Source organism: Micropterus dolomieu, linkage group LG11 (assembly GCF_021292245.1).
Source record: "Micropterus dolomieu isolate WLL.071019.BEF.003 ecotype Adirondacks linkage group LG11, ASM2129224v1, whole genome shotgun sequence".
NCBI classification, from domain to species: Eukaryota; Metazoa; Chordata; class Actinopteri; order Centrarchiformes; family Centrarchidae; genus Micropterus; species Micropterus dolomieu.
Genome location: NC_060160.1, coordinates 178742 through 202255, shown reverse-complemented (window position 1 = coordinate 202255; position 23514 = coordinate 178742). Strand labels below are relative to the sequence as shown.

The window sequence follows — 23514 nt, the reverse complement described above, 5'->3', positions numbered from 1 at the left end:
CTCCTGAATGTGTCCTGGTCTCCTGAATGCAGCTCGGAGTGAGACCTCCTCCCGTCTCTCCCCTCTGCGTCTTGACGTGGCGCCGGGGCGCCGCCATGTTGTTTTGCTTCGTTGTCAGTAGAGAGGAGCGGCAGCAGCAGAGCGGAGGTGAGTGAGTGACTTGTTTACCTTCACACAGAGACTCACCTGGACCTGACAGACCTCCAGACTTCACCTGGACTCAGCCAGCTCACCTGCGTGTCCGTCCTGTACCTGTCAGCTGGTGACGTTGATGACGCCGCTGTTTACCTGCTTATTAGCTGTTAGCTGTTAGCTGTGAGGGTAACTGAGCTGAACTGTGCAGATAAAACCAGTTAATTTACTTTTGACTAAACCGTCCAGGTGACACTGACACACTTTCTCTACCTGCGCGTGTCAGAAAGCTACCTGCTGACGTCAGCCTGTTCACTGGCGCAGCAGCTGATCAGACTGGACTTTAAATATCAAAGTTAAATATTAACTCTGTCATTGATTATCAGCTCTGATTGATCACTAACAGCTTCAGTCTGAAGGCTTCTGAGATAAACTAATTTATAAGTAGTACAGATAACTTACTGCAGTACTGCATGCAAGTACACCTTTGAGGTATTTAAGTGTTTCCATGTTTCGCTACTTTATGCTTATACTTCTCTAGCGTACATTTAACAGTTTTACTGCAGTTGTGTGAAATCTGGATAAAACTGGTAATTATTTTCCTTAAATTCTTAGAAAATTGTACAGAGTTTGGTTTGTGGCTTCTCAGGTGGGAGGGGTCGTTGTGAAGGAATGTGCACGTTTTCTGAGAGGAAGCCACCAACCAAACTCTGTACAAGTATTTCAGTATTTTCAGAATAAGTCAGCTACTGTAAATAACAACAAAAACATTCAGACAACAAATTAACAAACCCAAAGATTCACCAAAAAACTATCTGAGTGCCTGAGAAGATCTGAGTCCTGAAGGGGGCGCCAGAGGGTTACAACTGTACTGAGCAGTACTGCAGTATAGTTACAGCTAGCTGTACTGCAGTTTGGTTAGAAATACTGCAGTATAGTTAGAGGTACTGCATTATAGTGAGCAGTACTGCAGTATAGTTAGCTGTACTGCAGTTTGGTTAGAAATACTGCAGTATAGTTAGAGGTACTGCATTATAGTGAGCAGTACTGCAGTATAGTTTGCGGTACTGCAGTATAGTTAGAGGTACTGCAGTTTGGTTAGAAATACTGCAGTATAGTTAGCTGTACTGCAGTTTGGTTAGAAATACTGCAGTATAGTTAGAGGTACTGCATTATAGTGAGCAGTACTGCAGTATAGTTAGCTGTACTGCAGTTTGGTTAGAAATACTGCAGTATAGTTAGAGGTACTGCATTATAGTGAGCAGTACTGCAGTACCTGTAGTAAACAGTACTCCAGTATAGTTAGTAGTACTACCGTTAACTGACCTTGTCCCCCCCCCCCCACCCCCAGCTTCTACCTGACAGTGTGACCGACCCCCTCCCCGTTGCCATGGCGACCTTCCCAGAGTACATTGCGGCGAACGAGGAGCGAGACGGCGTGCGCTTCAGCTGGAACGTCTGGCCGTCCAGCCGGCTGGAGGCGACCCGGATGGTGGTTCAGGTGGCGTCTCTGTTCACCCCGCTGAGGGAACGACCCGACCTGCCGCCGATCCAGTACGAACCGGTTCTGTGCAGCCGGGCCACCTGCCGCGCCGTGCTCAACCCGCTGTGGTACGCATCACTGCTGCGCACCTGTGTGATGTCGCAGCCCTCTAACACCTGTCTGACATCACCTGTCTGTGTTTCAGCCAGGTGGACTACAGAGCCAAGCTGTGGGCCTGCAACTTCTGCTACCAGCGGAACCAGGTCCAGTAGAACACACCTGGACCTCTGACAGAACTGTGTCTCCTTACCTGGCTTGTTTTTAATAATAATTATATATTTATATTTTTCACAATATTTACCTCCTACTTTCCTCTAACTTTATTTTTATAATATTATAAAGTACTACTTTATAATATATAGTAATACTTTACTACTTAATAATATAAAGTACTTTATAATGTACAGTAATACTGTATAATATAAAGTACTTTATAATGTACAGTAATACTGTATAATATAAAGTACTGTGTACAGTAATATTTATCCCCGGTATGTTGTGAGGTTCTAACACCGACCCGGTCTGGTTCTCTTTCAGTTTCCTCCGTCTTACGCTGGGATCTCTGAGGTCACCCAACCTGCAGAGCTGCTGCCTCAGTTCTCCACCATCGAGTACGTGGTCCAGGTGAGACAGGCGGAGACAGGTACAGACTGACAGGCAGACCGTACCTTCAGGTGTATGACCCGATGTGGTCTCTGTCCTCAGCGGGGTCCTCAGATGCCGCTGGTCTTCCTGTACGTGGTGGACACCTGTATGGAGGACGAGGACCTGCAGGCTCTGAAGGAGTCCCTGCAGATGTCCCTGTCCCTGCTGCCTCCCACCGCGCTGGTCGGACTCATCACCTTCGGCCGGATGGTTCAGGTTCATGAGCTGGGCTGCGAGGGGATCTCCAAGAGCTACGTCTTCAGGGGGACCAAGGACCTGAATGCCAAGCAGCTGCAGGTATCTGACCTCTCTCCTCGTGCTCACTAACACTAGTCCATCATCCAGACCCTCTGGTTCTGACACCTCTGGGTCCGGGTTGCGGTGGCAGCAGGCTAAGTACCTTACATGTGCTGGGTCCTGCAGGTCCCCCTGGTGGTCTGCTGACTCTGCAGCGACCCACCTGCTGGTCTCACGTCCTTCTGACCCTCACCCTCAGATACTCCCTACTGTACCTGCCCTGTTTATGTCCAGGCTTACAGGTGGTCTGGCCCCGAGGCCCCCTTGTCATTCCTTTAGACCTGAGCCCGCCTGGGCCCAGTGGGTGAAGCTGGGCCGCCTCCCGGGCCTGGTTCCAGGAGGGTGTTGCAGGTAGCTGCCGGCACTAACGGGCTGAATCTGGTACTGAACTGATTGTCTGGGTCTTTGCAGGAGATGCTCGGTCTGACCAAACCCTCAGCCGCTCAGGGACGAGGTCCTCAAACGGCCCCGCAGCCTCTGTCCAACAGGTAAACACACATGTCAGCAACAGGATCTGGATCCCAGGGTCAGCAACATGTTTCAGCCCTCAGAGTATCACGTGTGTTCTCACCTCAGGTTCCTGCAGCCGGTGCAGAAGATTGACATGAACCTGACCGACCTGTTGGGGGAGCTGCAGCGAGACCCCTGGCCCGTCACTCAGGGAAAGAGGCCTCTTCGCTCGCTGGGCGTCGCCATGTCCATCGCTGTGGGCCTGCTGGAGGTGAGAGGGGTCCAGGTTTCAGGTTTCAGTCTTCAGCTTTCAGAAAATTCAGAAATTCCCACCCCTAAAGGTGACGCATTGTGATGCCTGGAGATACCGAATCAAATCGTGAGACCAGTAAAGATGCACACCACAATTCTGTATATCCGCAGGTTTCAGCACCACGACTAACAGAGTCTGCGTTTCTACCCACAGTGCACCTTCCCCAACACGGGCGCTCGCATCATGACGTTCGTTGGCGGTCCGGCGACGCAGGGCCCCGGCATGGTGGTGGGAGACGAACTGAAGACCCCCATCAGGTCCTGGCACGACCTGGAGAAGGACAACGCCAAGTTCATGAAGAAAGCTACCAAGGTGAGAGAGAAGGGCGTTGAATGATGAGGTTCTTTACTTCTCCAGCTGGCGGTGAGCCGGCAGAGGGTGGGGCCACATACTGACCTCATCACTGCGTGTCTGTGTGTTGTAGCACTACGAGTCTTTAGCTAACCGAGCGTCCACTAACGGTCACATCATCGACATCTACGCCTGCGCTCTCGATCAGACCGGCCTGCTGGAGATGAAGTGCTGCGCCAACTACACCGGGTACACACACACACACGCTCACGCACACACACACACAGATGGTTTCCTGCTCATCGTCCTCCAGTCAGCTGTTTCATCATGTAAAGGCTGGTTTGTGGACGATCAGAGAAACACCTTTCTTCATGTGACGTCGCTGTGACAGGAGGGAGGAAATTTACATTTTATATTTCCCTTTTTACTTTTACATTTAGTTTACATTTACTTTTTACTTTAACATTTATTTTTTACATTTACATTTTATATTTACATGTAACTTTTTACTTTTACATTTATTTTTTACATTTACATTTTATATTTACATGTAACTTTTTACTTTTACATTTATTTTTTACATTTACATTTTATATTTACATTTAACTTTTTACTTTTACATTTATTTTTTACATTTACATTTTATATTTACATTTAACTTTTTACTTTTACATTTATTTTTTACATTTACATTTTATATTTACATTTACTTTTTACTTTTACATTTATTTTTTACATTTAGTTTACATTTACTTTTGACTTTTTACATTTACTTTTGACTTTTTACATTTACTTTTGACTTTTGACTTTTTATATTTATATTTACATTTAACTTTTTACTTTAACATTTATTTTTTACATTTACATTTTATATTTACATTTAACTTTTTACTTTTACTTTTAGTTTACATTTACTTTTTACTTATTACTTTTTATTTTTACATTTAACTTTTTACTTTTACTTTTTATATTTATATTTACATTTACATTTACACATTTACTTTTTACATTTAGCAGACACTTTAGTCCAAAGGGACTAAAGAAGAAAGTGAAACATCAGTAGCTCGTCGTCGTAGAACAAGTTTCTTACAATTAACTGCGAGGTTAGCTCGTAGACAGCTAAGAGGCTACACAGTGCTAAGTACTATGGGTGCACTTTAGGAAAGGGAGGGGGGAGGAGGTCTTGAATCTCACATGTAGAGACGTACGACTGAGACAACATCACAGGTGTGTAAAGGCAGGAAGCAGTATCTTTAAGTAAGCAGTCTTCCACAGTCGGGGAGTAATCTGATTACTGAACGGCTGTGTGGAAACAGGTTTACAGCCACCAGGTTACCTCACGGAAACACAAAGATAAAGATCACCTCCGCTGACAGAATCCACCTTTAATGATCTGAGAAGGTTCAAAGCACAAAAGGAAATTCACCTGTAGAATATTTAGTGTAGGAGGCAGCTCAGAGATCCAGGTGTCCCTCAACCCACCAGAACCCATGACAGAACATCACATACCTGATGGACCCACAGGCTCCTGATGTTTCACAAACGGCCTGCAGGTGAACAGAGGGATTTAGTCCTCTGAGCTGCTGCAGGAAGTGCTGAATGTGTGTTTGTACTTCCTGGTCTCTGCAGAGGCTACATGGTGATGGCCGACTCCTTCAACACGTCTCTGTTTAAACAAACCTTCCAGAGAGTCTTCACCAAAGATGTCCAGGGATCCTTCAAGATGGCGTTCGCCGCCACGCTGGAGGTCAAGGTACGAACTGCAGCTGACCACCGCCAGGTCACCTGACCAGAGTCGTGTGCAGAGAAATGTCAGTGATTATCAGGCTCTAATCAGAGAGAATCACCTGACAGATGGCGGCAGCTCAGAACAGAAACACATCTGAAAAGTTAGTCTGCAGAAAAACATCTCTGAACAAACTCCAGGACCCTAAAGCTCATGAGACGGGACTATACAGACGGATGGGCACCAGAACCCTGGGTCACCTGCAGGCAGAGGCCCCGCCCCGGGTCACCTGTCTCACAAGTGAATAAAGTGTTGTGTTTTGTTTCAGACCTCCAGAGAGATCAAAGTATCGGGAGCGATCGGCCCCTGCGTGTCTCTGCACGCTAAAGGACCCTGTGTCTCTGAGAACGTATGTAGCACGCCGCTGACCTTTGACCTTTAACTGATAACTGTGAAAGTCCTCCTGTCCTCTGCTCTCACCTTAGCTTAAAAACTGTTAGCCTAGCTTAACACAAAGACTGGAAGCAGAGGGAAACTGTTAGCCTAGCTTAGCACAAGGCCTGAAAACAGCGGGAAGCTATTAGCCTAGCTTAGCACAAAAAGTGGAAGCAGGGGGAAACTGTTAGCCTAGCTTAGCACAAAGACTGGAAGCAGAGGGAAACTGTTAGCCTAGCTTAGCACAAGCCCTGAAAACAGCGGGAAGCTATTAGCCTAGCTTAGCACAAAATGTGGAAGCAGGGGGAAACTGTTAGCCTAACTTAGCACAAAGACTGGAAGCAGAGGGAAACTGCTAGCTTTGCACAAAAAGTGGAAGCAGGGGGAAACTGATAGCCTAGCTTAGCACAAAACTTGGAAGCACGGGGAAACTGATAGCCTAGCTTAGTACAAAAAGTGGAAGTTGGGGGAAACTGTTAGCCTAGCTTAGCACAGAACATGGAAGCAGGGAGAAACTGAAAGCCTAGCTTAGGCAAAAAGACTGGAAGCAGGGGGAATCTGTTAGCCTAGCTTAGCACAAAATGTGGAAGCAGGGTGAAACTGATAGCGTAGTTTAGCACTAAAAGTGGAAGCAGGGGGAAACTGATAGTCTAGCTTTGCACAAAAAGGGGAAGCAGGGGGAAACTGTTAGCCTAGCTTGGCACAGAATGTGGAAGCAGGGGGAAACTGAAAGCCTAGCTTATCAAAAAGACTGGAAGCAGGGGGAATCTTCTAGCTTAGCACAAAATGTGGAAGCAGGGGGAATCTGCTAGCTTTGCACAAAACTTGGAAGCAGGGGGAATCTTCTAGCTTAGCACAAAATGTGGAAGCAGGAGGAAACTGCTAGCTTTGCACAAAACTTGGAAGCAGGGGGAATCTGTTAGCCTAGCTTAGCATGAGGCCTGAAAGCAGGGGGAAGCTGTAAGCCTAGCTTAGCACAAAATGTGGAAGCAGGGGGAATCTGAAAGCCTAGCTTAGCACAAAGACTGGAAGCAGGGGGAGATTGTTTGCCTAGCTTAGCACAAAAAGTGGAAGCAGGGGGGAATCTGTTAGCCTAGCTTAGCACAAAACATGGAAGCAGGGGGAAGCTGTTAGCCTAACAGTAGTTAAATCCTGTTTCATTACCAAAATTACTGTTGTACGTGTACTGTGTATACTTAGTACACACTGTAGTAGACTGTATTATACTACACTGTAGTTCTTCGTACTGTACAGTAACACGTTCTGTGTGTACTACAGGAGATCGGGACGGGAGGAACGTGTCAGTGGAAGATCTGCGGTTTGGATCCGACCACTACTCTGGCTCTTTACTTCGAGGTGGTCAACCAGGTACAAACACGTGACCTCTGACCTCTAGCTGGTCTGAGATCAGTCTGAAACTGCTGATTGATTCTGCCAAAATAAAAGCACCAGCTCTGGTCACACTCATTGTGAGGGCTGCAGGCACACAAGAAAAGAAACACACAAAAGGCCATATCCATTAATAGTGTTTATTATTATTATTATTATATAACCAGATGTCCGGCTCCTTGGATATGATGAAGTCAGAGACGCTCTTCTTCTTACACATTAAATCAGCTCAACTCAGCTAGAACCAGAACCGGTTTATGAATAGAAACACATTTCAGAGTGGTGTCCTGCGAAAGGTTCAGCTGGGTTGAGTTCCGTCCTCAGCAGCGCCGGATCAACACGTTATATTTCAGTGAGTCAGCGTCTGCAGCATCAGGCTGGCTTCTCAACACCACATATCCGGGTCTGGATCCTGATGGATATATAATCCCTCCAGTGTCTTCTGGGTCGTCCTGGACTCCCCTCACAGTCATGGAGGCGTCCAGGAGGATCCTCATCAGATGCTGAATCACCTCAACTTAAACTCCGTTCCGCCGAGGCTGGTAGGATTTTGTGGCGAGAGAAGACTTTGACCTGATGATGGCGCAAGAGGAAGAGCAGAGGATCCTCCAGGGACCATGAAGGTGCGGCTCGTAGTTGTTGAGATATTTAACTCTGAGCCACATAGATTAGCAGACTGACATTCTGCATCAAACAAAGCATTTGGTCGTCTTTCTGAAGTAGAAATGTAGAGATGGGGCTACGTCTTAAAAAATGTTGTACCATTGTCTGAAACCGACGGTCCAACAGTCACATCTGCTTTACGCAAAGACTGGCCAGGTGTGTGGAGGTGTGAGCAAAACCTGAAAGACGGAGGTAAACATCTCTGTCAGCTGGATTTAAAGCTCTGAATGTGATGGGGGAGGAATGTCTTCATCATATGAACTGAAATGGAAGGCTGAACTACATTTCCCACAGCGCAGTGTGGCTGTCACTGGTCAGGTGTTTCTGTCTTTGGACCTGATGATGTCAAGGGCGTATCTGCTGTTGTTGCGTTGATCAGGGTGGTGTTGGTCTTTATGGTGATGACGACAGGCGTGTTGCCGCCGTAGTTGTCATGCTGATGTGATTGGGTGTGTCCAGTTGGAGGGCGGAGCTCTGTGGGCGGGGCTCCAGAGGCGTAACAGAACACATCTGAATAAACCTGCAGACGCTGCGACGCACCGCCACCCTGTACCTCCTGGAGACACACGAACAGACAGAAGTTATTTTTCCATCCAGAGGGACGTCATTGTATTTTATTGCTTCATTACTAATCTAATTTATGAAAACGGTACTATCCTACAATTAAATTTAATTTATATAGCACCAAATCACAACAACAGCTATCTCATTGCACTTTCATATAGAGAAGGTCCTCTCTGTGATAATACAGTATGCACCGGTGATACTGACCGTTGGGTATTTCACTGCAGTTTATCTTTATGACCACATCACAACCAACCAAAAACTAGCTAGTCCTATACTGTAGCTAGCTGCAGAGGTCTGGGGACCAGCCGTAGAGGTGATACTGACCGTTGGGTATTTCACTGCGGTTTATCTTTAAACTTTTAACTGCTTCATCCTTACTCACGACTGCCTTTACGAAATCTTACTTACGTCTGCGTCATACAGGTGATCCAGGGGTTGAGGGCAGCGCTGGTCAGGACCAGCCAGGCGGAGAGGGCAGAGGTCACAGCAGGACTCTGTTGACCGCTAAGTGTCTCGTACAGACACACTGAGATGTAGGGCAGCCAGCACACCAGCAAACACACTGAGAAACACACAGGAAACTGTCAGCACATAACCAGGAACACATGACCACATCAGAACCAACCAAAAACTAGCTAGTCCCATACTGTAGCTAGCTGCATAGGTTTGAGGACTAGTTTCAGAGGTCTGGGGACCAGCCGTAGAAGTCTGGGTACCAGCTGTAGCGGTCTGGGGACTAGTTGTTGTAGCGGTCTGGGGACTAGTTGTTGTAGAAGTCTGGGTACCAGCTGTAGAGGTCTGGGGACTAGTTGTTCTAGCGGTCTGGGGACTAGTTGTTGTAGCGGTCTGGGTACCAGCTGTAGAGGTCTGGGGACTAGTTGTTGTTGAAGTCTGGGTACCAGCTGTAGCGGTCTGGGGACTAGTTGTTGTAGAAGTCTTGGGACTAGTTGTTGGAGCGGTCTGGGGACTAGTTGTTGGAGCGGTCTGGGGACTAGTTGTTGTAGAGGTCTGGGGACTAGTTGTTGTAGAGGTCTGGGGACTAGTTGTTGTAGAGGTCTGGGGACCAGCTGTAGCGGTCTGGGGACTAGTTGTTGTAGAAGTCTGGGTACCAGCTGTAGCGGTCTGGGGACTAGTTGTTGTAGCGGTCTGGGGACTAGTTGTTGTAGCGGTCTGGGGACTAGTTGTTGTTGAAGTCTGGGTACCAGCTGTAGCGGTCTGGGGACTAGTTGTTGTAGCGGTCTGGGGACTAGTTGTTGTAGCGGTCTGGGGACTAGTTGTTGTAGCGGTCTGGGGACTAGCTGTTGTAGAGGTCTGGGGACTAGTTGTTGTAGAGGTCTGGGGACTAGTTGTTGTAGAGGTCTGGGGACTAGCTGTTGTAGCGGTCTGGGGACTAGTTGTAGTCTGGTTAATGTGTCGTACACTCTGTCTGCAGGCTACTGCGGTACCAGGAACACATGACCACATCAGAACCAACCAAAAACTAGCTAGTCCCATACTGTAGCTAGCTGCAGAGGTCTGGGGACTAGTTGTTGTAGAGGTCTGGGGACTAGCTGTTGTAGAGGTCTGGGGACTAGCTGTTGTAGAGGTCTGGGGACTAGCTGTTGTAGAGGTCTGGGGACTAGTTGTAGTCTGGTTAATGTGTCGTACACTCTGTCTGCAGGCTACTGCGGTACCAGGAACACATGACCACATCAGAACCAACCAAAAACTAGCTAGTCCCATACTGTAGCTAGCTGCAGAGGTCTGGGGACTAGTTGTTGTAGAGGTCTGGGGACTAGCTGTTGTAGAGGTCTGGGGACTAGCTGTTGTAGAGGTCTGGGGACTAGCTGTTGTAGAGGTCTGGGGACTAGTTGTAGTCTGGTTAATGTGTCGTACACTCTGTCTGCAGGCTACTGCGGTACCAGGAACACATGACCACATCAGAACCAACCAAAAACTAGCTAGTCCCATACTGTAGCTAGCTGCAGAGGTCTGGGGACTAGTTGTTGTAGAGGTCTGGGGACTAGCTGTTGTAGAGGTCTGGGGACTAGCTGTTGTAGAGGTCTGGGGACTAGCTGTTGTAGAGGTCTGGGGACTAGTTGTAGTCTGGTTAATGTGTCGTACACTCTGTCTGCAGGCTACTGCGGTACCAGGAACACATGACCACATCAGAACCAACCAAAAACTAGCTAGTCCCATACTGTAGCTAGCTGCAGAGGTTTGGGGACTAGTTTCAGAGGTCTGGGTACCAGCTGTAGCTGTCTGGGGGACTAGTTGTTGTAGAGGTCTGGGTACCAGCTGTAGCTGTCTGGGGGACTAGTTGTTGTAGAGGTCTGGGGACTAGTTGTAATCTGGTCAATGTGTTGTCCACTCTGTCTGCAGGCTGCTGCGGTGACCTTTGACCCTCCTGTTTTTTATGACTGTGTGTCATTATAATGAGAGTAATGATAGTAAGTCATAAACAGAAGCTGAGTCTTCAACCTCTCTGCTCCTGCTGTCATGGCATCATGTTCCTATGATTCTACTCTGTGTTGAGTTTTATGGGGACAGCACAGAGTGTTGACGGATCATATTTAAGTATAAACTGCTGTCCTCTGCAGTTACAGAGCTGTTTCTGTGAATGCTTAAATAATGGCTGGTGTTTATAAAAGGCCCAAATAATAACTTCAGCAAATAACATCCTTCTTTTAATAAAACGTTGTGGTGTAGGTGGGGGTGGCCTGGTTGGAGGTGGAGCATTAATGCATGTAATGTCTCACATTATAGGTTTAGGAGAATGTACGTTTTTCCTTTACAACCAAGGCCGTAACCAGGGTTTTAGGGTCAGTCTACCACCCTCCAAAAAGAAACTTTTAGCATTATTTAAAAAATAATTTGCCTAAAACGTATCCTGACATGTTGGATCTTTGGAAACTTTGTGATCTCTGCTAGAATTTAAAATAAAGCTCCGTTGGTTTGGACAGAGTTTGGACAAACCTAAAGACAGACGAGGCCTGGTAGGTCGTGTCTGGGACCAAACAGTGTGGAGCTCACCTGAGGTTGTGACCATCACCATGGAGCTCCTCAGGTAATTGTTGGCAGGAACGTGGTAGCAGTGCAGCTCATTGCACATGAAGGTTCCCTTCCTGGCCTGTTTCCTGGCCACGTAGACGATGTACCCGTACAGAGAGCACATAGTGAGGATTGGCGCCACGATGCCCGCTAACATCCACAGCACCACAAAATATCTGTTGTCAGGGGTGAAGCTCGGGCAGCAGAGGAACCGCGACTCGCTGTAGACGTAGCTGCCGAAGCCCAGCAGGGGCAGAGCGGCATTCACCAGGCAGAACAACCAAACCAGAACCAGCACCACCTGGCGTCGCCTGGCTGTCCAGATTCTGCTGTAGCTGAGGGCGAAGCAGATCTCAGTGAACTTGTCAAAGGTGGCCCAGGTGAGTGAGTGGATGGAGGTGGTCTGCAGGAGGAGGTAGATGAAGCCGCTGCCCTGACAGAAGGCGCCCTCGCTGGGGCAGCAGGAGGGCCAGGCCAGGCTGCTGTAGACCCCAAAGGGGATGGTGGAGAGTCCAAGGGCCAGGTCGCTCAGGCTGACGCTCAGGGTGAGGCCCATCGTGTCTGTCCAGAGCTCCTTGTTCAGGAGGAGCACCAGCAAGAGGAGGAGGTTCCCACAGGTGGAGGCCACGCCCGACAGAACCATTAGAGCGGCGTACAGTGTCCTCAGAGCGTCCGCCATCTTTAGACAGACTCACAGGACAGGAAGGACGACAGCAATTAATTCACAGATCAGACTGGACATAAGAGGGCGCTTTCACATGAGACCTTATTGTCCAGAACCAGCAGGAATCTAAACGTGTTCGGCTGCAGTACCTTTAATCTCCACTGGACATGCTGCTCCGATCAATCCCTGAATCAGAGTTCAGTCTCAGCTGGTGATCTCAGTCTGGGGCAGATTTTCAGAATAAAGGCTCCAGAAGTCTGGGATCTCGGATATTGAGCATTAAAGTGAAGAATGTTCATTCAATGGTCATCACACCTCAGCTTGCTCCTCTTCCTCCTGCCTCCAGGACGATGCCAAAGTTGAACCCCGGCCCTTTCAAAACAAGCAGATTACTCACTCATCCAAGAAATCTTTATTAACCATCAGAAAACTGTCCCTGACCCAGGTCACGCTATATTCCCAGGGTACGTCTAATCAGGTCGAGTTTCCTTTGACTTACCACTTCTAGATCTTATTGTTTTCTCAAAAAACAGAACAAACGATCAACTAATCGATTAATGGTCCTCAGAAACCAGACCCTTACAGCTCCAAACCTCTTCACTGTCTGAGGTCCAGACCTGAACAGAAGTCTCTCATATAAACAGACTGTAAATCCATAAGCTTGTGGTCTGGATCACTGGTTGGACCTCAGTCACCACAGTGTTTAACTGATTTGTGATGAATCACAGTGGTGATCTAACCGAGCCTGAACTCTCAGAGGAAAGTTCACTGTGGGTCATGTTTTATCATCAGAGACCCATTAAAGTATAAACAGCAGCTTTACTGCCTTCTTTACTGTATCTACACCCGCATCTGTCTTTACTGCCACTTCAACTGTCTTTACAGCTGCTTCAATTGTCAGTACAGCATCTTCTACTGTCTTTACTGCCACTTCAAATGACTTAACAGCTGCTTCAAATGACTTTACAGCATCTTCTACCGTCTTTACTGCCACTTCAACTGTCTTTACAGATGCTTCTACTGTCCTTACTGCCACTTCAACTAAATTTACAACCGCTTCTACCGTCTTTACTGCCACTTAAACTGTCTGTACAACTGCTTCAAATGACTTTACTGCCACTTTAACTAAATTTACACCCGCTTCTACCGTCTTTACTGCCACTTCAACTGACTTCACTGCCACTTAAACTGTCTGTACAGCTGCTTCAAATGACTTTACAGCTGCTTCTACTGTCCTTACAGCTGCTTCAACTAAATTTACACCTGCTTCTACCGTCTTTACTGCCACTTCAACTGTCTCTACAGCTGCTTCAAATTACTTTACAGCTGTTTCTATTGTCCTTACTGCCACTTCAACTGACTTTACACCCGCTTCTACCGTCTTTACTGCCACTTCAACTGACTTTACACCCGCTTCTACCGTCTTTACTGCCACTTCAACTGACTTTACAGCTGCTTCTACTGTCCTTACTGCCACTTAAATTGTCTTTACAGCATCTTCTACTGTCTTTACTGCCACTTCAAATGACTTTACAGCTGCTTCTACTGTCTTTACAGCTGCTTCAACTAAATTTACACCCGCTTCTACCGTCAGTTCGTCTACTGTCTTTACTGCCACTTCAACTAAATTTACACCCGCTTCTACCGTCTTTACTGCCACTTCAACTGACTTTACTGCCACTTCAACTGACTTTACTGCCACTTCAACTGTCTGTACAGCTGCTTCAACTGTCTGTACAGCTGCTTCAAATGACTTTACAGCTGCTTCTACTGTCTTTACAGCTGCTTCTACTGTCTTTACAGCTGCTTCTACTGTCCTTACAGCTGCTTCAACTAAATTTACACCCGCTTCTACCGTCTTTACTGCCACTTCAACTGACTTTACTGCCACTTAAACTGTCTGTACAGCTGCTTCAAATGACTTTACAGCTGCTTCTACTGTCTTTACAGCTGCTTCTACTGTCCTTACAGCTGCTTCAACTAAATTTACACCCGCTTCTACCGTCTTTACTGCCACTTCAACTGACTTTACTGCCACTTCAACTGTCTTTACAGCTGTTTCAATTGTCTTTACAGCATCTTCTACTGTCTTTACTGCCGTTTCAACTGTCTTTACAGCTGCTTCAAATTACTTTACAGCTGCTTCTACTGTCTTTAATGCCACTTCAGCTGACTTTACTGCCACTTCAACTGTCTTCACAGCTGCTTCTACCGTCTTTACTGCTACTTCAACTGACTTTACTGCCACTTAAACTGTCTCTACAGCTGCTTCAAATTACTTTACAGCTGTTTCTATTGTCCTTACTGCCACTTCAACTGACTTTACAGCTGCTTCTACTGTCCTTACTGCCACTTAAATTGTCTTTACAGCATCTTCTACTGTCTTTCCTGCCACTTCAAATGACTTTACAGCTGATTCTACTGTCTTTACAGATGCTTCTACTGTCCTTACAGCTGCTTCAACTAAATTTACACCCGCTTCTACCGTCAGTTCGTCTACTGTCTTTACTGCCACTTCAACTGACTGTCCAGCTGCTTCAAATGACGTTACAGCTGCTTCAACTAAATTTACACCCGCTTCTACCGTCTTTACTGCCACTTCAACTGTCTTCACAGCTGCTTCTACCGTCTTTACTGCTACTTCAACTGACTTTACACCCGCTTCTACCGTCTTTACGTCCACTTCAACTGTCTTTACAGCTGCTTCAACTGACTTTACAGCTTCTTCTACTGTCTTTACTGCCTTTGAGTCTTTACAGTCACTTGTCTTTACTGCCATTTCAAATGTCTTTACGCCCACTTCTTATCTGGCTTTAGTTTTCCTGTCTTGTTCTTTCTGCCATCTTTATTTCACCTCAGCTTCACCTGGACTTCCTGTTTTAGAAGCATTGAGTTTTCTGGCTCCCAGAATTCAGACTCAGTCAGTGAAAACACCAAACGTCCGTGTTGTTCCGTGTTGTTGACACCAGACGTCAGTAAATCCTGCTGAGCTGGTTGGTTGGACCTCCGTCCCCACAGAGATCAGCTCAGTTTAGGTTTGATGAGACACCGTAAAGTAGCAGCCACTGAGTAACCTTCCCTGAGTTTCCACCGGTGGAACCAGAGTCTTAATCGGTTCCTGGCCCCCCTAAGAGTCTCCCAGTTCTGCACCCTTAAACTCTTCAGTGACCCCGGATGTCCGGAGCACTGGAGGGGGAAACACCAACCGTATAAGACTCCGGTCCTGCTGCTGAGGTCCCTTCAGTCGTCTTTCTCCTCCGAACAGCAAAGGTCAAAGGTCAAAGCAGACTAAAGCCAGTCTGTAATCAATATCAGCCATCAGTTTCATCCTCATCGTCTTTAAATGTGAGCCGAGACCATCAGAGTCTGATCGGCTCTGAGTCTGAACAAGGACTGCAGGAGGCGTGTCCTGCTGAGTGTGCACACCTGTCAGTCACCTGCTGGGATGATGATGAGGACACACACACACACACACACACACACACACAGGATATTGGCTGTTCAGGTGGTGTTGACATAACAGTGTGTGTGTGTCCTCTCATCATCATCCCAGCAGGTGACTGACAGGTGCACCGTGGCAACACTACCTCTGGAGACGCACACATACACTGTTATGTCAACACAGCCTGTGTGTGTGTGTCCCACAGTGACTCAGGTAATAACAGGTGTTCAGGTGTGTAATCATCATCATCCTGCTGCTAAGGAGCCTCAGACCACTGAGGAGCTCAGGTTCAGGTGTGAAGCAGCCAATCAGACAGCAGAGTGTATCTGGATCGTTTGGACCGGCCTCGTCATTACCAACACGCCTCTCGCCAGACTTTTGAATGTAGAGATCAGGTTGTCGATTGATAACTGACCCTCAGTCCTGATGTTTCCAGCTGCTGAACCTGTTTGTTGTTTGTGTGTTGCAGCACAACGCTCCGATCCCTCAGGGCGGCCGCGGAGCGATCCAGTTCGTCACCCAGTACCAACACTCATCCGGACAGAGGCGCATCAGAGTCACCACCACCGCCAGGAAGTATGACCACACACACGGCCATGTTCCCATCACCTCAGAGACTCACCCTAACCTTAAAGTCTTCATCCTAAAACTGCTGTTGCTGCAGCGGCCTGTGTATTGGAAATCTACACAGCTGATTTCTCACCTCAAAACTTCTCAGAAGTGGATTTAGTGATGAAATAATGTGTGAAAACTGTAAAATATAAAACTTCCTGCTGCTGGCCTCTGATGCAGTGAATAGTGAATATTCTGTCTGACCAATCAGCAGTCTGTCGTGTTTTCACGTCACATTTTAGTTTTGCCTCAGCTCGCTTGGAACCTCGACGGAGGTGATAAAAAAAAAATAGTACCTGGAAAAGCAGGTACAGGTGCAAGTTTTCCACAATGGAAAACCAAACAAAGGCGAGACGAGCTGGTACCGTGCGGTGGAAAAGGGATTATGGCTAAAGCAGGAAACGTCTCTAAAATGTTCCCAGTCTCGTTAGACATCTCGGCTCCAGAGACTGGTGTTTTCCTCTTCATGAGTAGCCTCAGAGTCATGGCAGACCGAGGAAGCCCCCAGGCACTTCCTGCAGCTACAGATGAACGACCAGAGACGTTCTTAAGGGAACATTGTTATCTCTGAAGAACATCTCTGGAACGATTCTGAGTCGATGTATTAAGGCTCATCTTCTTTTCTTCCCCTCTTCATCCTCTCCCCCCTCCAGCTGGGCGGATGCTCAGACTCAAATCCAGAGCATCGCAGCGTCCTTCGATCAGGAGGCGGCGGCCATCTTGATGGCGAGGTTGGCGGTGTACCGAGCGGAGACGGAGGAGGGTCCTGATGTCCTGCGATGGTTGGACAGACAGCTGATCAGACTGGTGTGCAGACAGCTGAACATACAAACATGTCTTAATAATTATCTTAATGAATTAAAGGCTGACGTGACCTTTGATTTGTGTTCAGTGTCAGAAGTTTGGAGATTACCACAAAGACGATCCAAACTCCTTCAGGTTCTCTGAGACTTTCTCCCTCTACCCTCAGGTGAGCTACATCCCAGAAAACTCTGCTGTACACACTGTCAACACACCTTTAACCTGTGTTTCTTTTTCCAGTTCATGTTCCACCTGCGGCGCTCTCCGTTCCTGCAGGTGTTCAACAACAGTCCAGACGAGAGTTCTTATTACAGACACCATTTCAACAGACAGGACCTGACCCAGGCCCTCATCATGATCCAACCTGTGCTCTACGCCTATTCATTCAGCGGGCCACCTGAGGTAGATATACACCTGTAGAGAGACAGACGCACACGTAGAGAGAGACAGACGCACACGTAGAGAGAGACAGGCGCACACGTAGAGAGAGACAGGCGCACACGTAGAGAGACACGCGCACACGTAGAGAGACACGCGCACACGTAGAGAGAGACACGCGCACACGTAGAGAGAGACACGCGCACACGTAGAGAGAGACACGCGCACACGTAGAGAGAGACACGCGCACACACGCACCTGTAGGTATATACACACACACACACGCACCTGTAGGTATATACACACACACACACGCACCTGTAGGTATATACACACACACACACGCACCTGTAGGTATATACACACACACACGCACCTGTAGGTATATACACACACACACACGCACCTGTAGGTATATACACACACACACGCACCTGTAGGTATATACACACACACACACGCACCTGTAGGTATACACACAAACTTGTAGATACACACACGCACCTGTAGGTATACGCACAAACTTGTAGATACACACACGCACCTGTAGGTATACACACACATGCATTTGTAGGTATATGCACAAACTTGTAGATACACACACACCTGTAGGTATACACACACAAACACACGCACCTGTAGGTATACACACACATGCACCTGTAGGTATACGCACACATGCACCTGTAGGTATACACACACACGCACCTGTAGGTATACACACACACGCACTTGTAGGTATACGCACAAACTTGTAGATACACACACGCACCTGTAGGTATACACACACATGCATTTGTAGGTATATGCACAAACTTGTAGATACACACACACCTGTAGGTATACACACACAAACACACGCACCTGTAGGTATACACACACATGCACCTGTAGGTATACGCACACATGCACCTGTAGGTATACACACACACGCACCTGTAGGTATACACACACACGCACTTGTAGGTATACGCACAAACTTGTAGATACACACACGCACCTGTAGGTATACACACACATGCATTTGTAGGTATATGCACAAACTTGTAGATACACACACACCTGTAGGTATACACACACAAACACACGCACCTGTAGGTATACACACACATGCACCTGTAGGTATACGCACACATGCACCTGTAGGTATACACACACACGCACCTGTAGGTATACACACACACGCACTTGTAGGTATACGCACAAACTTGTAGATACACACACGCACCTGTAGGTATACACACACATGCATTTGTAGGTATATGCACAAACTTGTAGATACACACACACCTGTAGGTATACACACACAAACACACGCACCTGTAGGTATACACACACATGCACCTGTAGGTATACGCACACATGCACCTGTAGGTATACGCACACATGCACCTGTAGGTATACGCACACATGCACCTGTAGGTATACGCACACATGCACTTGTAGGTATACGCACAACTGTAGGTATCCTCACAGTTGTAGGTATCCACACACACACACACACCTGTAGGTATACACACACAAACACACGCACCTGTAGGTATACGCACGCTGTCACAATCACTGTCTCAGTGATTGATCAGTGATCAGAGTTTGTTGTGTGTTTCAGCCCGTCCTGTTGGACAGCAGCAGCATCCTGCCCGACCGAATCCTGCTGATGGACACCTTCTTCCAGATCCTCATCTACCACGGAGAGGTGCACACACAAACACACACAGACAGAGTATGCAGGTCAACACACGCTGTTGTTTTGCTAACCAGGATACTGATGCATGTAAACACCTGAAGCAGGTGTGACCTCCTGACGTTGTGTACACACAAACACAAATATGCAGACACACACTCTGTTCATGTGTTTATGTAGACACACACACACACACGCTTCACCTGCTGTGTGTCACATCATGACCTTCCTCTCCCCCCTCTCCTCCTCATTAACCCCTCGTCACCGTCTGTCAGACCGTCGCTCAGTGGAGGAAGGCCGGGTATCAGGAAATGGCAGAGTACGAGAACTTCAGGCACCTCCTCCAGGCGCCGGTGGACGACGCCCAGGAGCTGCTGCACACTCGCTTCCCCATGCCCAGATACATCGACACGGAGCACGGGGGCAGCCAGGTGGGGCCGCTAACACATGCATACACTGTACACAGGTGTATCTGAGAGTACACACTATACGCTACATTACTATATTGTTGTACTACGTAGTACGATACAGTGAAGAAAAAACTATTCATCACAAATAATTAAATCAAGTCAGTTTTATTTATAAAGCCTAAGATCACATCGTCACATCAGTAGAAATAGAAATAATGAAGTTGGGAAATAGAATATAAGTATACAGTCTAAATTTAACTAAGAGTGTAGAAATGTAAAGTATTTTACAGAAGGTTATAAGTAGGTATAAGTATAAATTATTAAATATTTCAAAGCGTCTAAACTAAGATGAGCTGAGACGAAACTACACAAGTTTCATAGTATAAATACACATTAAATACATGTACACAGAGTGAGTTGAACCTTTTGGAGTTCTGAGTATCACGTTCACCGCTTGATGTCTTCCAGGCTCGCTTCCTGCTCTCCAAAGTCAACCCCTCCCAGACCCACAACAACATGTACACCTGGGGACAGGTGAGCCTCTGACCTTTGACCTTTAGCTTCAGTGTTGACGTGGAACCCGTTGTGACGTTCCGTTTCCTCCGCAGGAGTCCGGCGCTCCCATTCTGACCGACGACGTCAGCCTGCAGGTGTTCATGGATCACCTGAAGAAGCTCGCCGTCTCCAGCGCCGCCTGAACTCGCCTGCCACCTCTTCACCTGTCCACGTTATGTTTGTTCTTTACTTTTGCATTCGCTGCCTACAACCAGCCAACCAACAAGCCGTGTTAACATCCTCGTATCAGCCAATCAGCAGCAGGTCCAGAACCGTGTCACCTTTCTTCTGCACGACATTTTTACACCTGCAGCCTCTTGAAGTGTTTAAATGCGACGAGCTGAGAAGCAGTTAGACATGTTCGTCACACAGTTTCAGAAGGTTAAATATGTCCTTTCTATCGTCATTATATATTTATCTATATTTTTCTGATGAATTGTTAAGTCTTAGCCAACTCTCCCTGTAATATTTAAAACTGATCTACGGAAAAAAGGTAACGAGCAACAAGCCGGCGGCACCAACCTCGCCGAAAGAGTTCCTGTAGTTGCTTCACAATAAAAGCTTCCATGTGATTTGTCTATTTTAAGCTTTTAATGTGAAACAGCAGCAGTAAGTGATTATTGTCTATTAGCAGAATCTTAGCACCGCAGGTGCAGGCGAGCGTTCTGATTGGTGGAAACAACAACTGATCAACAAATCGTATCAGACTTACATTGGTTTCCAGTCATTTCTGTAAGGTATCAAATCTGTTAAACTATCTGAAATCTAAAACATGTAAGTTTGTGATTTCAGGAGCTGAGAGTTCAACACACCATGTTAGTGAAACAGCTGACCTCAGATCTGTCTGAACACATTTCAAGCAGTTTTTCAGAAAGCATGAAAACAGTCAGCTGTTAGCACATGGTGACTGAAGACCTAGAGAAGCTTTGTGTTTTGTGATCAGCACGTTTCAGAAACCTGTAGCAGCTGTTTGATGTAAACATGACATAATCAGATTACATTAGATCATTCTCTAGTAGAATTATCAGTTACTGTGTCTCTGATCTGCAGACGGCTGCTGTTTTTTCGTTGAGTTTCTCTTTGAAGTTGCTGAACACTAAAAGTCCTGCAGAGAGAAGTTCATGTTTTCACTGAGTCTTTATTCTCATGTTTCTAATAAAACTGTGCTGTGGAGAAGTTCACCATGTCTGTCATTTTCTGCTGTCTTTACTGCCACTTCCACTGTCTTTACTGACTGTCCTCCTGTCTTTACTGATGCTTCCACTGTCTTTACTGACTGTCCTCCTGTCTTTATTGATGCTTCCACTGTCTTTACTGACGCTTCCACTGTCTTTACTGACTGTCCTCCTGTCTTTATTGATGCTTCCACTGTCTTTATTGACTGTCCTTCTGTCTTTACTGACTCTTCCACTGTCTTTATTGACTGTCCTTCTGTCTTTACTGACGCTTCCACTGTCTTTATTGACTGTCCTCCTGTCTTTATTGACGCTTCCACTGTCTTTACTGACTGTCCTTCTGTCTTTACTGACTGTCCTCCTGTCTTTACTGACTCTTCCACTGTCTTTATTGACTGTCCTTCTGTCTTTACTGACGCTTCCACTGTCTTTACTGACTGTCCTCCTGTCTTTATTGATGCTTCCACTGTCTTTATTGACTGTCCTTCTGTCTTTACTGACTCTTCCACTGTCTTTATTGACTGTCCTTCTGTCTTTACTGACGCTTCCACTGTCTTTATTGACTGTCCTCCTGTCTTTATTGACGCTTCCACTGTCTTTACTGACTGTCCTTCTGTCTTTACTGACTGTCCTCCTGTCTTTACTGACTCTTCCACTGTCTTTATTGACTGTCCTTCTGTCTTTACTGACGCTTCCACTGTCTTTACTGACTGTCCTCCTGTCTTTATTGATGCTTCCACTGTCTTTATTGACTGTCCTTCTGTCTTTACTGACTCTTCCACTGTCTTTATTGACTGTCCTTCTGTCTTTACTGACGCTTCCACTGTCTTTATTGACTGTCCTCCTGTCTTTATTGACGCTTCCACTGTCTTTACTGACTGTCCTTCTGTCTTTACTGACTGTCCTCCTGTCTTTACTGACTCTTCCACTGTCTTTATTGACTGTCCTTCTGTCTTTACTGACGCTTCCACTGTCTTTACTGACTGTCCTCCTGTCTTTATTGATGCTTCCACTGTCTTTATTGACTGTCCTTCTGTCTTTACTGACTCTTCCACTGTCTTTATTGACTGTCCTTCTGTCTTTACTGACGCTTCCACTGTCTTTATTGACTGTCCTCCTGTCTTTATTGACGCTTCCACTGTCTTTACTGACTGTCCTCCTGTCTTTATTGACACTTCCACTGTCTTTACTGACTCTTCCACTGTCTTTACTGACTGTCCTCCTGTCTTTACTGACGCTTCCACTGTCTTTACTGACTGTCCTCCTGCCTTTACTGACGCTTCCACTGTCTTTACTGACGTTTCCACTGTCTTTACTGACTCTTCCACTGTCCTTACTGACTGTCCTCCTGTCTTTATTGACTGTCCTACTGTCTTTACTGACTGTCCTCCTGTCTTTATTGACGCTTCCACTGTCTTTACTGACTGTCCTTCTGTCTTTACTGACACTTCCACTGTCTTTACTGACTGTCCTACGGTCTTTACTAAAACTTTCACTGTCTTTACTGACTGTCCTCCTGTCTTTACTGCCTCTTCCACTGTCTTTACTGACTGTCCTCCTGTCTTTACTGCCGCTTCCACTGTCTTTACTGACTGTCCTCCTGTCTTTACTGCCACTTCCACTGTCTTTACTGACTGTCCTCCTGTCTTTACTGCCTCTTCCACTGTCTTTACTGACACTTCCACTGTCTTGACTGACTGTCCTCCTGTCTTTACTGCCGCTTCCACTGTCTTTACTGACTGTCCTCCTGTCTTTACTGACTGTCCTCCTGTCTTTACTGCCACTTCCACTGTCTTTACTGACTGTCCTCCTGTCTTCACTGACACTTCCACTGTCTTTATTGACTGTCCTTCTGTCTTTACTGACTCTTCCACTGTCTTTACTGACTGTCCTTCTGTCTTTACTGACTGTCCTCCTGTCTTTACTGACTCTTCCACTGTCCTTACTGACTGTCCTCCTGTCTTTATTGAATGTCCTACTGTCTTTACTGACTCTCCTCCTGTCTTTATTGACGCTTCCTCTGTCTTTACTGACTGTCCTCCTGTCCTTACTGACTGTCCTACGGTCTTTACTGAAACTTTCACTGTCTTTACTGACTGTCCTCCTGTCTTTACTGCCTCTTCCACTGTCTTTACTGACTGTCCTCCTGTCTTTACTGCCTCTTCCACTGTCTTTACTGACTGTCCTCCTGTCTTTACTGCCGCTTCCACTGTCTTTACTGACTGTCCTCCTGTCTTTACTGACTGTCCTCCTGTCTTTACTGCCGCTTCCACTGTCTTTACTGACACTTCCACTGTCTTTACTGACTGTCC

The 23514-nt window shown here is 46.7% G+C and overlaps 3 protein-coding genes across 4 annotated transcripts in view; 2 read left to right on the top strand and 1 right to left on the bottom strand.

Moving 5' to 3' along the window:
- sec23a (Sec23 homolog A, coat complex II component) lies at positions 1-21208 on the top strand. Its single transcript, XM_046062670.1, has 20 exons — positions 1-147; positions 1484-1743; positions 1821-1878; positions 2213-2299; positions 2381-2617; positions 3029-3105; positions 3194-3338; positions 3534-3692; positions 3805-3920; positions 5301-5424; positions 5726-5806; positions 7111-7200; positions 16057-16163; positions 16853-17006; positions 17092-17169; positions 17241-17402; positions 18988-19074; positions 19338-19493; positions 19941-20006; positions 20081-21208. Exons 2-20 carry the CDS (start codon positions 1523-1525, stop codon positions 20168-20170), a joined length of 2295 nt encoding a protein of 764 aa, XP_045918626.1. The 5' UTR covers positions 1-147; positions 1484-1522; the 3' UTR covers positions 20171-21208.
- Positions 1-23514, top strand: part of kiaa0586 (KIAA0586 ortholog) — an 88226-nt gene that overhangs the window by 58207 nt on the left and 6505 nt on the right. The gene's annotated exons all lie outside the window — the stretch shown is intronic.
- Positions 7348-16169, bottom strand: LOC123978994 (histamine H2 receptor). The gene is made up of 4 exons (XM_046062676.1): positions 16003-16169; positions 11464-12517; positions 8860-9013; positions 7348-8440 (listed from the first exon to the last, which is right to left on the bottom strand). Exons 2-4 carry the CDS (start codon positions 12158-12160, stop codon positions 8278-8280), a joined length of 1014 nt encoding a protein of 337 aa, XP_045918632.1. The 5' UTR covers positions 12161-12517; positions 16003-16169; the 3' UTR covers positions 7348-8277.

Coding starts and splice junctions, on each gene's coding strand:
- LOC123978994 (XM_046062676.1), bottom strand. CDS start 12,160: ATGGCGGACGCTCTGAGGACACTGTACGCCGCTCTAATGGTTCTGTCG. Junction 9,014..11,463: donor GGTGATGGTCACAACCTCAG/GTGAGCTCCACA, acceptor TGTGTTTCTCAG/TGTGTTTGCTGGTGTGCTGG. Junction 8,441..8,859: donor ATCACCTGTATGACGCAGAC/GTAAGTAAGATT, acceptor GTGTGTCTCCAG/GAGGTACAGGGTGGCGGTGC.
- sec23a (XM_046062670.1), top strand. CDS start 1,523: ATGGCGACCTTCCCAGAGTACATTGCGGCGAACGAGGAGCGAGACGGC. Junction 17,170..17,240: donor CTTTCTCCCTCTACCCTCAG/GTGAGCTACATC, acceptor TTCTTTTTCCAG/TTCATGTTCCACCTGCGGCG. Junction 19,075..19,337: donor TCCTCATCTACCACGGAGAG/GTGCACACACAA, acceptor ACCGTCTGTCAG/ACCGTCGCTCAGTGGAGGAA.